This window comes from Bufo bufo, chromosome 9 (assembly GCF_905171765.1).
Source record: "Bufo bufo chromosome 9, aBufBuf1.1, whole genome shotgun sequence".
Lineage (NCBI taxonomy): Eukaryota > Metazoa > Chordata > Amphibia > Anura > Bufonidae > Bufo > Bufo bufo.
Window position 1 is genome coordinate 190,011,342 of NC_053397.1, and position 13,735 is coordinate 190,025,076.

Genomic DNA, 13,735 nt, shown 5'->3' on the forward strand with positions numbered 1-13,735 from the left:
CTTCACGTATGGAACAACTGGTTGAAGCATTAGGGAAAACACCCAATTAAAGGCTTACGCTGAGACGGGCTTGGCTACGGTCCCTCTTTGGGAGCTTTCGGACTGGAGCCAGGTGGATGAGAAAGGTTAAAACCAAAAAGGAAAAAAAATAAATAAAAAAAAAAAAGTCTAAACGTACTCCGGTCCTAAGAGAAGCGGATACTCTACTCCTGGAAAGAAGCAAAAGAAAATCCTGCGTTTATTAGAATTTTAGACCACTCTATGAAACCACTTGGGGTTTACCAGCCACGGGGCCCTGACCCAAAATTCTCCTGGACCACTGCTCATAGAGAAAGATTACAGATGTTCTCACATAGGACATTAACGGGGAGGTTAGACACATTGCACGTCCCAAGGACTATTCATCACAACAGCCCGACAGAGGCCTTTTACTTCTGGGAAAAGGAATGCCTTAAAAATTTAGCATCTAAAAACCACATTGTTTTATAGGCAATGTCACTTAGAAGGGTTTTCCGGTTTGCATCAGCATCGTTTAAAATAATACTCTATGAAGGTAGATGTAATTTTGTAATTTGCTTCCTTTACCTTTATTGCTCCTATCTCGCGTTCTGGGCTGTGGTCACATGACCATGTCCATGGGAGGGGCAGTGATAGGGGTGTGTCCATGTAACTAGCTGGGTGGGAGGAGCTCTATACTAGCTGGGTGTTGCTAGGGGCGAAACTGGATCTGTGGCCGAGGAAGAAGAAGTGCATCATGGGTTTGGTTGGATACAGCAAGAGGAAGTGCTACATACAGGATGGAAACAAACCAGAGGGGATCAGTTTACATGGGGAAAAGGAGTCAGGAGAGTCCAAATTGAATAATAAAAAGTGGGGAAGATATACATGGGGTAAGCAACTACATGAGCAAATATGTTAAACTGTAGTAATCCCACCCCCAAAAAAAATCAAAAAAACTTTAAATTTGTGTTATTTTGTTCAATTTCTGCTTCGTTTTTTTTCTTTTCTTTTCAATAAACTGTTAATATGCTCTCCGGTATGAGAACGGAACGGAATGTATTTTGGAGCACTCTGTCCTGTTCACTTACGTTTTGTCCCCATCGACAATGAATGGGGACAAAATGAAAGCTTTTTTTCCTGTATTGAGACCCTATGACGGATCTCAATACCGGAAAATAGAAACGCTAGTGTGAAAGTAGCCTTAGTCGGGATACTTTCTCCTGGTGTCTCATGCTTTTCTTTGGTGCTGCAGAATAGTTGGCGGCGCTATATAAATGATTATTAAGGGACACCTGCAACTTTGTTACTTTTTTTTTTTGCATGTTGTGTAACAAACTTATATGCCAAAAGGCATCCAGATCCTTTGGAAAAGGATATAAGCAGGGATGCTGACATCATAGTGCAATTACAGATGCTTTTATTTAAGGCTAGTTTCACATCAGCGGCACAGCTCTCCGGCAGAGAACAGCCTGCCGGAGTCCTCCACATCCGGCATTGACAGATACTGCCGTCTGCCCACAGACCCCATTGACTATAATGGCATCAGGCAGGGAGATCTGACTGCTCCCCGGTAAATATGCCGGGATCTGGCTGGACAAAAACCGCTGCATGCAACGTTTTTGTCCAGCAGATTCCCGGTATTCTTTGCCGGAGAGCTGTGCTACATGTGAAAGTAGCCCAAGATACAGAATCAAACACAGAAGCAGATAACTGTACCCAAATATTCCTATACGACGGCGAAATGCAAACGTATATTCTGCTGGAGCATTTAGTATGTGGAGCACAGGAAAGAGTTAAAGGGACCGTCACCAGTTTTATGTTGTCCTATCCGAGGGCGGCATAAATTGGTGAGACGGCAGAATGCTCTCTCACTTGGATGACCCAGTTTTGCTAAAATCAGTATTGTGCCGCTCAATACCGTGCACAAGCTGAGGAGTCCTATTCATGATGAGCTGTCGGCTCTCTTAACCCCGTGATTGCTATAGACGAGCTGCTAAACAGGGTGTGGTGAGACACCGGAGCTCCTCAATGGGGACAGGACAGGAGAAACTGCCCATTTCCCCAGGTAAGTTTCATTCTGAGTTATAGCCCCCCAGCCCCGAAGGCTGGCATCTGTTGTAATTACAAAAGGACAATCCTGATTCCAGAATACCCCGTTTTTTTAAGTTGTTGTTTTTGAGCCACGAATTTAGGGAATTTTTTACCCTTATGTCCAGGAAGATCTGCTTGTCTATCGTTGCTTGAGATCTGTTCCATCTGGATAAGATTCGTTTTTGTAGGGGTTTTAGGTGAAATTGAGCCCACGATACTGCCGGGATACATGAAGAAAGGCTGCCTAGAACTTTCACTGCTGTTCGAATGGAGCAGAACTTTCTCTTTTTGAATTCCTTTAATAGGATTTGTAGCTTTTTTATTTTCGCAGGTGGCAGGAATGATCTTTGAGATATCGAGTCCAGGCATATCCCTAGGAATATTTTTAGACTGCTTGGAGATAGGTCTGATTTTTCCCAGTTGATGATCCATCCCAGGGACTGGAGATGGTTCAGAACTGTTTGAATGTGGCTTGATAATAGAACCTTGTTGTCTGCAACAATCAGAAGGTCGTCTAAGTATGGGATGACGTTGATTGCTTGCTGCCTTAGGACCGCCACTACCTCCGCCATGATTTTTGTGAATATTCTTGGTGCTGCAGAAATCCCTAAGGGGAGACACGTAAACTGGTCATGTTGGATCTGACCTTTTGATCGGATTGCGAATCTCAGGAATTTCCTCGATTTCCTGTGTATCTGGATGTGGTAGTACGCATCTCTTAACTCGATCGAGGCCATTGCGGCGTCTTTTTTTTATTAGTTTTACTGCCAATCTTAGAGTCTCCATTTTGAACCTTTGATACATGACGTATTTGTTCAATGGTTTTAAGTTCCTCAATGTCGTCTGGATTGAATAAATATCTTTTATATTCATTATCTTCATCCGAAGACGCGTACGGTTTCTGTATAGACTCAGATTCTGAGCCAAAGTCCCAGTGATAGCTCTCTGGGTGAGAGCAGGCGCTGATTGGACGCCATCCTGCAGGTCCTGTGGGTTTTTATACCTTTTCCGTTCCAGGACCTGCGGCGCTTGATGATGACGTCACGACGTCCGTCTCCGCTCCCAGCGTCTGACGTCATGCGCCGGAGGGAACACATCTCAGTGCCGCTCCGGCCGCCATCTTCCTTTCCCCTCTGCATGAAATCACCCTGGACCGCCGCAGAGGGGATCTGCGTCCGAGCACAGGCCATGGGAGGAGGGAGAGCCGAACCTACGGATCCGACCTCGGCCTGAAACATGCAGGTGGGCCCGTATAGAGCCTCCATACACCTCTCCTGCTTCCTATCCTGATGGGACAGGAAAAAACAATGGCGGTGGAGGGAAGGGGTGGGGTTTTAAACCTCTCTGTTATTTCCTGTCCTATCAGAGGAAGACAGTCTCAGGATGTGGTGTCATGGAGACGACTGGGGAATGAATCATTCTCCATTCCACCAGAGACAGCTCCATCGCTTCCCCATAATTCAGGAGCTTGCAGTCTTTAGAGGGCTGCTGCTTCACCCTCATGCCATCTCTACAGCATGGCCGTCACCGTATTCCTTGACCTCCACCTTCTCCTCCTGAACGCTGGAGAAATGCACGGCGAGTCTGTAACAGATTACCACCAGTCCATGAACTCTGCTCACATCCCAGGAGTGACAGGGGCCTGACTCACAGTCAAAACACCATTCCAAGACTCGCACTCAATTACAGAAGACATATCATGCACTGCGTATTGCAGGCTCTCCAGATGAATATGCCTTCACTGTACTGAGGGGTCTGCACAAAATCTCATTACATCCGTTTATAACAGTGGTCTTTAATTCCTGGCTCTCCAGTCATTGCTAAAATACAAATTTGAGAAGTTTCAGAAGCTGCAGGCTATTAAAGGGGTTGTCCCACAAAAAATATTCTACAGTTTTCAAACCATTCCCTGGATCTGAATACTTTTGTAATTGCATGTAATTAAATATTAAGTATAACCAGCGAGTTATTCAATAAAATGTATCTGTATAGCGCCACCTGCTGCTTGCTTATTTTTTATTTCTTTGTCCTGCTCACTGAGACGGCCGCACATGCTCAGTGTCATCCTTCAACTGCCTCCTGAGCTGTGATAGGGAGAGCTACAGAACAAAGACACTCCCCTTGACAAAGGACACTCCCATTTTGCTGCCAGCTTGATATAAATTTAGCAGAGCAATAGGAGAAATGAATGGGGAGATCTCTGGATCCATGTGAGGTACAGGGCTGGTTCTAGCTTTGTTAGTTAGTTGCCTGTCATGTACTAGATAATGTCTGATTTTCATTTTTTACATTCATCGTGGGATAAACCCTTTAAGATATGCTAGGAGTTGTAGTGCTGAAACAGCAGGAGAGCCAGCGACTAGAGACCACTGGTTAATAACCTGAAAAAAAAAAAATATATATATATATATTAAAAATGTAAAACCCCACAATTTTCTTTTTTTTTTTTACTCCTAGACCTATAGGGTTGATTAATCTTACCGGTAATTGGTTTTTCCAATAGCCTCCACAGCGGCACTTACAGGAGGGTGTCCCCGCCCCGAGGACAGGAAACAACGCAGGAGCAAAGCTCCCAGGCTTTTTTTTTTATAAACTCTGATTTCTTGTACATGGGATCTCGTAAGAGCCCCATATCTTCAAACGGGAGAGAGTTTTTTTTTTTTTAGAAATGCAGGCAACTGGGGCATCAACCTTTGGCGTCTTGTCCAACAGATTAGACTCAGTCTCTGCAAAAGGATATTTTCTTTTAAAGGAGTTTGTTACAGCCGTTCTCCTTTCAGGATCTCTCCACTCTTTGCATATCAGAGACTTAATATTATGGATGGGGAAGACCCTTCTTTCTCCCAGACCCTGGAACATCTGATCCTGAATGGAGTGAGCTTCCTTTACATCTTCAATATCCATGGTGGCTCTAATGGTCTTTAGAAGACAGTCTGTTTCTTCCGGGAGAAACAAAGGTCTACCCGAGTCATCATCTGAGGAAGCAGAGTCCGGATCAGATGATATTTCTCCCTCATCCAGATCAAATGCCACCTCAGAAGTCTGGGATCTCCGAGACATAGATGGACGTGGGGATTGTGGTGCAAGTCCACTGCCGCATTAACTTCCTCCATAATCCTAACTTTCATGGAATCAAGGAAGGAAGGCGACTCCTCTGCAACCACTTTATCGGTGCACTACTGACATGAGGCTTTTTTAGATTTAGAGGAAAAGGACTTCCTGCAGATGGCGCACTTTTTGCGTCCTGAATCTCCACTGGCTGGTTTAGGTGCCATGGTCTCAGTGCCCTAAGATTTAAATAAAAAAAAAGGGCTATAGGGCCATGAATATTTAAAAGGCCACCACCTTCACCAGGGTGGAATTTCACTGCCACCAATAATACCCAAGAAGCTGTGCAGACTAAAAGACACAGAAAGGATAGAAGAATTAAGTCCCCCAGGGGAGGAGGCTTACCGAGCTGAGAGCAGAGGCAGCTCCAAGCTTTCTTGTGGCGTCAGTATCCACAGGGGCAAGCATGACTGCAGGTGGTGAGCGCACGCTTGTTCAGCCGGCTTATCGCATTTGAATGATTCTGCAGTCGCACTCTTAACCTCCCCGGAAACCGCCGCATTAATGCAAGATTCTCTTGCCCAAGGAGACTCTCGCCTGGTGACGTCACTGGTCAGGATCCCGCATGATTTCCCCTTACCCGGGATTATCGCGAGCCTGGGGATGCCTGCACGCAGGGCTTACTCCGAGGAACGGGTAAGGCAGGCAGCGCGTCCCCGGGGTACCCGTTTCCTGCACCAGCCCTGTGTGGGGAAAAAACCAAGGCTGGGCGAAATAAACATACATTCCTGGCACTGCAGGAGAGGCTCCCACGCATCCCGAGGACAGGAAACAACCACTGAATAGGTAAGGGGAGGAGGCCTTTTAAATCAGGCCTTTTAAATCACTGCGTCGTTTCCTGTCCTGGGGGCAGGGACACCCTCCTGTAAGTGCTGCTGTGGAGGCGCCAGGGAAAATATGACCTTTTATTTACTCGTATGGTTTCTTACAACTCCAGATTATATGCCCTAGTAGTTGCGCTAGTAGATGAGAGGATCTCCTTACACAAGGCAAAATTGGGGTTATGCTCAGCATGGCGTTGACCTCTGAAAGAAGTGCAGTGCTGAGAAGTGACCTCCACTTACCGCCCATGTCTTGGTGAGTCGAAAGATCGGAGCACTTTGTAACCCAGACACCACAGCCATTAATGCATGCAGGTTGTTCAGCTCATACAGCTTCTGTGGACATATGAAGGATAAACAAATTACAATCTGAGTATTTCTTCTGACATGTTTGGATTGGATTTTCTTGCCCTGCAGTTTACAGTATAATCAAAAGGTTTTTTTTTCAATTATTTTAATACCAGTACAAAAAATGAACTGTGCTCCATGCATGGTAGGGCCATTAATATTAATTGTAGATCAATATTACTGTAGCTGCCAAACCCGATCCTGCAATCTCTGGAAAACTCAGTTAATCCATAAGCACCATGGCTCCAGGCCTTTCCCTTCCAAGAGCCCCCCTCCCCCATATCACACCAACTCCTAAAAATCCACTCCTGCGCTGTTCCTTCAAACCTCAGCGCATGCCCAGTACAGCGCCGGCCCCAGCCTCAACGGATAGTACTGCGCATGTGCAATGCATCTGGGGCCAGACCAGAAAACGGTTATGCACATTGCGGTGAAGGATTTCAGGACCAAGCGCATTAATACCTGGGAAGCCTGGTCGCGTCAATCAAGAAAGAGGGGCTCAGAAGGGAAAGGGCTGGAGCTACGGTGCAGCGAGCGGCTTGGGCATGTCCTTGTTGCACTTGTGCGGTAACACACCCAAATTGCGAAGCGAAAAACGCCCGGTATATTGCTGTCCAAACTTGCGTGGTAATTTGCATGTGAATTAAAAGTTGATTTGATTGCAGGATCTATTGGTATGGTTATAAGTGGATAGCCCTATAATCATTTATAACACCAGAAAAGATGAATATTTATAAAAAAAATAAAAAAAAAAGTAGTTCTAAACAACGAATGAAATGCACACAGATAATGTACAAGGCATGAACCAATAAATATGCATACATATAAAATAATATCTGACACTACAGAATACAATTCCGATATATGGTCAAATTAAACATCATGCATGAGAGGGGAAAGGAGGAGAAAAAGAAACGGAAGGTTAAATGAGGATAAAAATAGAAAGAAGGGGCAAAAAGAAGGAAAAAAAAAAACACTGAAAGGGAAGGGGAAAATGAGGAGAGAAAAAAAGAAAGGGAATAGGGAAAGGAGGCAAATAAAAAAACTAAAATTGAAAGAGGGAAATTTGGATTAAAAAAAAACAAAGGGAGGGGGAAGAGGAGGGAAAAAAAAACAAGGGGAAGGAGGAAAAAAAAAACAAGGGGAAGGAGGAAAAATGGAGAAAAAAAAAAGGTGGAAGCAAGGAGAAAAAAAACAAAGTGAAAAAAATAAACTGAAAGGGGAAGGAGGAGGAAAACAAAGAGGAGGAAGAAAAGAGGAGAACAAACAGAAAGGAGAAGGTACTTAGTGAGAAGGCGCAGGCCTAAAGCCTCATTCAAAGATCTGCACCTGGTCTCTGGTTAGAACCGCACAAAATCACTGACCGAACACTGATGTGCGAACGAGGCATAAATTGCGTCATTTCACACAAAAAATATGCCACAATCCTGATGTAAAATTTTGTCTCAAACTAAGGGCTCATACACATGGCCGCACCATGTTTTTGCCGTCCACAAATTGCAGATCTGCAAAACACGGATGCTGGCCGTGCGCTTTCCGCAATTTGCGGCCCATGATAGAAATGCCTATTCTGGTCTGCAAAACGCAGCTTGGATGCGGACCCAAACATCGGTCGTGTGCATGAGCCCTAAGTCAGCCAATATGTGCAATGGAGTCAGAGAAAAGTGTCCCAGATTCATCACCCACCCTGAGTCCTTATCATAAATCGGGTGCAGGTCTAGACAGCCTCAATAAGTTTATGCCACCTATAGGTTTAGTAAATCTGGGCCATGCTACAGCAGATCACTGCATGTGAATGTTACTTCAAGACGACTTGAAGACTGTAAGGATAACCTCGGTCTGCTTCTGCTATTCAGTCCTATACAATATTATGTAGAAATATTCTTTGTAGGGGCCGGTTTACACCACATGATGGCCCTACATTTGGCATTATACAGTGGATATAAAAAGTCTACACACCCCTGTTAAAATGTCAGGTTTCTGTGCTGTAAAAAAAAAAATGAGAAAGATAAATCATTTTAGAACTTTTTCCACCTTTAATGTGACCTATAAACTGTACACCTCAATTGAAAAACAAACTGAAATCTTTTAGGTGGAGGGAAGAAAACAAAAATAATGTGGTTGCATAAGTGTGCACACCCCCTTATAACTGGGGATGTAGCTGTGTTCAGAATTAAGCAATCACATTCAGAATCCTGTTAGATAGGAGTCAGCATACACCTGCCATCATTTAAAGTGCCTCTGATTAACCCCAAATAAAAGTTCAGCTGCTCTAGTTGGTCTTTCCTGAAATGTTCTTAGTCGCCTCCAACAGCAAAAGCCATGGTCCACAGAGAGCTTCCAAAGCATCAGAGGGATCTCATTGTAAGAAGGTATCAGTCAGGAGAAGGGTACAGAAGAATTTCCAAGGCATTAGATCTACCATGGAACACAGTCATCATCAAGTGGAGAACATATGGCACAACAGTGACATTACCAAGAACTGGACTTCCCTCCAAAATTGATGAAAAGACAAGAATAAAACTGGTCTGGGAGGCGACCAAGAGGCCTACAGCAACATTAAAGGAGCTGCAGGAATATCTGGCAAGTACTGGCAGTGTGGTGACAACAATCTCCCGTATTCTTCATATGTCTGGGCTATGGGGTAGAGTGGCAAGACGAAAGCCTTTTCTTATGAAGAAAAACATCCAAGCCAGGCTACATTTTGCAAAAACACATCTGAAGTCTCCCAAAAGCATGTGGGAAAAGGTGTTATGGTCTGATGAAACCAAGGTTGAACTTTTTGGCCATAATTCCAAAAGATATGTTTGGCGCAAAAACAACACTGCACATCACCAAGAGAACACCATCCCCACAGTGAAGCATGGTGGTGGCGGCATCATGCCAAGGGGCTGTTTTTCTTCAGTTGGAACCGGGGCCTTAGTTAAGCTAGAGGGAATTATGAACAGTTCCAAATACCAGTCAATATTGGCACAAAACCTTCAGGCTTCTGCTAGAAAGCTGAACATGAAGAGGAACGTCATCTTTCAGCATGACAACGACCCAAAGCATACATCCAAATCAACAAAGGAGGCTTCACCAGAAGAAGATTAAAGTTTTGGAATGGCCCAGCCAGAGCCCAGACCTGAATCCGATACAAAATCTGTGGGGTGATCTGAAGAGGGCTGTGCCCAGGAGATGCCCTCGCAATCTGACAGATTTGGAGTGTTTTTGCAAAGAAGAATGGGCAAATCTTGCCAAGTCAAAATGTGCCATGCTGATACTCATACCCGAAATGACTGAGTGCCGTACTAAAATCAAAAGGTGCTTGAACAAAGTATTAGTTTAAGGGTGTGCACACTTATGCAACCATATTATTATTTTATTTTTACATTTTCTCTTTCCTCCACCTAAAAGATTTCAGTTTGTTTTTCAATTGAGTTGTACAGTTTATAGGTCACATTAAAGGTGGAAAAAGTTCTGAAATTATTTATCTTTGTCTCATTTTTTTACAGCACAGAAACCTGACATTTTAACAGGGGTGTGTAGACTTTTTATATCCCCTGTATATACAGACACACAAGTATTCATAGGGTTTCATTTACCCTACAGATGGTTAAATTAGTGTCCTTTTGGTCCCTGCCAGGCCAGTACTGGTGACTATACTTTTTTGTAGCATGTAGTAGACTACGCTATTCCATACAACAGTGATGTATACAATCCAACCATTCATCAGGGATATACAGATCTGTCAAACACAGACTGAAAATGTAATTTGAAGAGTCCCATCGTGCAGCTTGTGTTGGAAGAAACGCCTGCTATCAAATACATCAATGTCTAAATCTTGGGTCTGGGTTCTGCTGGGAATTGGACTACAAAGCCTCCTTGCACATACCTCTAGGACTACACTGCGAGAGCTCATGGACTCACAGGGCGCCTGGAAGCTTTTAATGGAGGCCGAGAGCGCTGCCAAATGAAGGGTCAGGAATAAATATTTATCCGTGGCTGTAAGCATTCTAAGTATGTGGTGCCCACATCTTCCATAAAACACCAAGACGGGGAGAATAAAAAAAACAGCGCTGATATGGCTCACCTTGGCGGTTTTTATATAATGGCTCAAGACCTCTGCACGAATCTTTAGTGTTTGTGCATGAAGGATCTCTCTCACAACCCAAAAGCTCACCTGCGAAATAAGAAGATGCATAAATATGGATTCAAAAAGGCATAGAACAAGTGTAACGGGCCGTTACGATAACACTCGGGGGTTCAATGAGCCCTTTCAACACACGGTTTCTGAAAGGAAACAGATGGGTACAGATCGGACTGAAGGCTGAAAATCCTCACACACTATTACAGCCGTGTGCCCCTTATTAGCGTCTAAGGACCTAAGTAAGTCTCGTCAGTGCTAAAACTGGCAGAACTGTATACGGGCGCTCTGCTTTTTTATCAAGTGCAGCCACGGTATACCGGAAAGATCAGCAACTTTCTAATATACTGTGGGGGTTTTAGACGCCAGTCTTAATATCCCTTATAGCTGGCAGTGGATCCGGTGGTGGTGCCAGCCTTTCCATAACTTCTGCGGATGCATTGCCGCTTTGAAATGTAAGTCAGATTCCTTGCTGGCGTAGATTTAGACCATTTTCTACGCCTAAACCAGGCGTAGAATATGGTAAATGAGACATGCCTGCTGTCCTGTCCCTTCCCCGTCCACTTTCTTTTTTTTAGACCTGATGTGAGCGGGGAAAAGTTGCAGATTGCGGCACAAAGAACCTATGTGCCGCAATCTGCGCCAGAAATACGCCTAATATAGGCATATTTCTGGTTAGTAAATGACCCCCTTTGTTTCTAATTTTCTCACAGTTTTTACTAAGGAGCAGTGAATAATGTGCTTCTGGTGCTGGCTTTACTCACCACTCCCTGGTCTTCTGCAGTTGCCGGAACTGTATGCCGCATACAAACGGATGGCTTTTTTTTCCGGATGCGGTGATATATGCGGTATTTAAATTTTTACAAAGATCAAAAGAGAAACTGCTCTATATCCCGGCGCATGCGCAGGCTGAAAAACTGGATCCGGCGATGAGGCAATTTCCGGAACACTTGGTACCAGATCCGGCATTAATACATCTCTATGGAAATTAATGGCAGATCTGGCAAGTGCAGTATTGTTCCAGGATTCTGGCCGAAAAAAAATACTGCAGCAAGCTGCGGTATTTTGTCCGATCAAATACAGTACAAGGAACGGAAGACATCCTCATGCATACTGAACAGATTGCTTTCCATTCAGAATGCCTTAAGAAAAAAATGATTGAATATTGATATTCTTTTCCAGTATTGAAATTCGAACCTAGGTGCGGCTCAAAAGGGCGGGGAAAAAAAGCGGTATTGCCATAACTATTTTTATATTTTTATTTTTTTTATTTCTCAAACCAGCTAATTTGAATTGCTAAAAACATTAACACCTTTAATCCACAGGGGGATGGCTGCAGAATCAATACAGGAGCTGAAGGTCTGCAGAGGAAGAATCGCCTTCATTACTACGTCCGACAGAGGTCCTTTTATAGAGCTCTACTCCGTATTTTAATGTTACTAACGTCACAGTCGGGATTGGAAATGGTCTGGAGTTTTTCAACAAAAATATTTCCAATCACTTTTTTTTTTTATGTCCATGGAGTGGATATCCCAATGTTCTTATTACCGCATTAAGTGTAAGGAACGCTGAAGTTAAATAATGAATGTTAGTTCTAGAAAGAAAAACTCTTTGGAAACAGGAATGGCAATTTCCTGAGAGCAAAAATGAAGTCTGGCTGCTAAAAAGCCTCCAGCAGCTCAGCAGTTTATTTGATTTTTATAGAGTGTCCCCTCAGAAATAAGTTGGTCTTCAACGGTGACTGGTTTAATATAAATTCTGTTATGTGCCTGTAGCCGGGGCTGCTGTCAGCAGCGAAACAACCGCTCAAATCCTCTGTTCCAATGCTGCTTAAAAACTCCATATTTCTTACTCTCCCATCCTCTGTAGCACAGATGCACAACACAGTTAAAAGATTCTGCAGTGTTCAAGGTTTTTTGTTTTTTTTTGCATTTTTAGTGGCATTTTGTTTTCTATTTTATTTATTTTTTTGCATTTTTAGTGGCATTTTGTTTTCTACTTTTTTCCCCCATAGGGCCAGATGTAACTTTAAAGTCTATAGTCTATAGTACTTGTCACCCTATAAAGATGCACACACCCCCGTCTTATGGAGCGAATACTAATGAGCGATGTGCCGTGACCTGCGCACAGCGCAAGGACATAGGTGCGCTCTGTGACTTCACGCTGTGCGACGTCGGGTCATAGCAGAGAGTGGCAGATAGAGTGTGGGATCTCAGGAACGGTGGCGGCGTCCATGCAGGAAAGGAGAGATTATTTTATTTTATGTGAGGTCTGATTAACATTGGGGGTCTGATCTGAGGTCTGATAGGGGGTCTGGTCTGTGGTCTAATTAGCACTGGGGGTCTGATTAACATTAAGGCTCTGATCTGAGGTCTGACGAGTATTGGGGGTCTGATCTAAGGTCTGATAAATTTTTTTTTTTTTCCTCCTCTAAAACCTAGATGGGTTTTATAGAGTGAAAAATACGATATGTAGATTACTACAGACGAAGCACAGCGCCGTGCATTGCATAGCGGCTGTGCTTGGTATCTGCTTCTAGCCACGTGTAGTCACTGGCCTAGGAAAAGCTGTGAGAAGGCCATGGTGCTCACAGGAGCACTGGTGTCTTCTCAAACAGCGAGGATCAGCGAGGATCTCCGCTGTCCGGGCCCCCACTAATCAAATACTGATGACCTATCCAGAGGATAGGTCAGCTGATGTCCAAGATTTAGGAATTAGGCGCCTCTTTACCACTGGACTGCTGGAGTAGAGCAAAGTCAAGTCATTTTCAAGTAGACCATTATCAATGCAAACATACTTGGACATTTGCTCCATCTTTTGCATACAGTTTTATAATTTCATGATCAAACTACGAAAATTTTATATTATGCAAGACTAGTAATAAACACAGAATTTTCTAAATTTTCTGTATATTAGAATGATTATGAGATTTAATTTAAAAAAATAAAAATAAAAAATCAGTGAGGTTGGTGACTGACTTGGTTAAATCGTCTTGTGAAGGCCACGGCATTCGGTGCAGAACTGTATTTCTCCTTTTTATTCCACCCACAACTTGATAATTCCTAAGGATGGAAAAAAATAATTAAAAAAGTTATATTTGGTATAGTCTGGTAAAGTAATTCTATGCATGGAAACATAGATTGAAAAGTTCACTAATCCAGCATTAAAAGGGTTGTGCAAGGCAGGGGGGAGGTCCCTCTGCCCTACCACCCACCCCTCTTCCCAAAACAACTTTACAGAA

At 43.6% G+C, this 13,735-nt stretch overlaps 1 protein-coding gene across 6 annotated transcripts in view; it reads right to left on the reverse strand.

Moving 5' to 3' along the window:
- The window catches only part of RALGPS2 (Ral GEF with PH domain and SH3 binding motif 2), a 158,956-nt gene that overhangs the window by 82,699 nt on the left and 62,522 nt on the right, over positions 1–13,735 (reverse strand). For all 6 annotated transcript variants that reach the window (XM_040406558.1, XM_040406564.1, XM_040406561.1 and 3 more), the window contains exons 5-7: positions 13,473–13,556; positions 10,441–10,530; positions 6,264–6,356 (exon numbers count right to left, since the gene is read on the reverse strand). In XM_040406558.1, the coding sequence (XP_040262492.1) occupies positions 6,264–6,356; positions 10,441–10,530; positions 13,473–13,556 (267 nt within the window). The remainder of the gene's footprint in view (positions 1–6,263; positions 6,357–10,440; positions 10,531–13,472; positions 13,557–13,735) is intronic.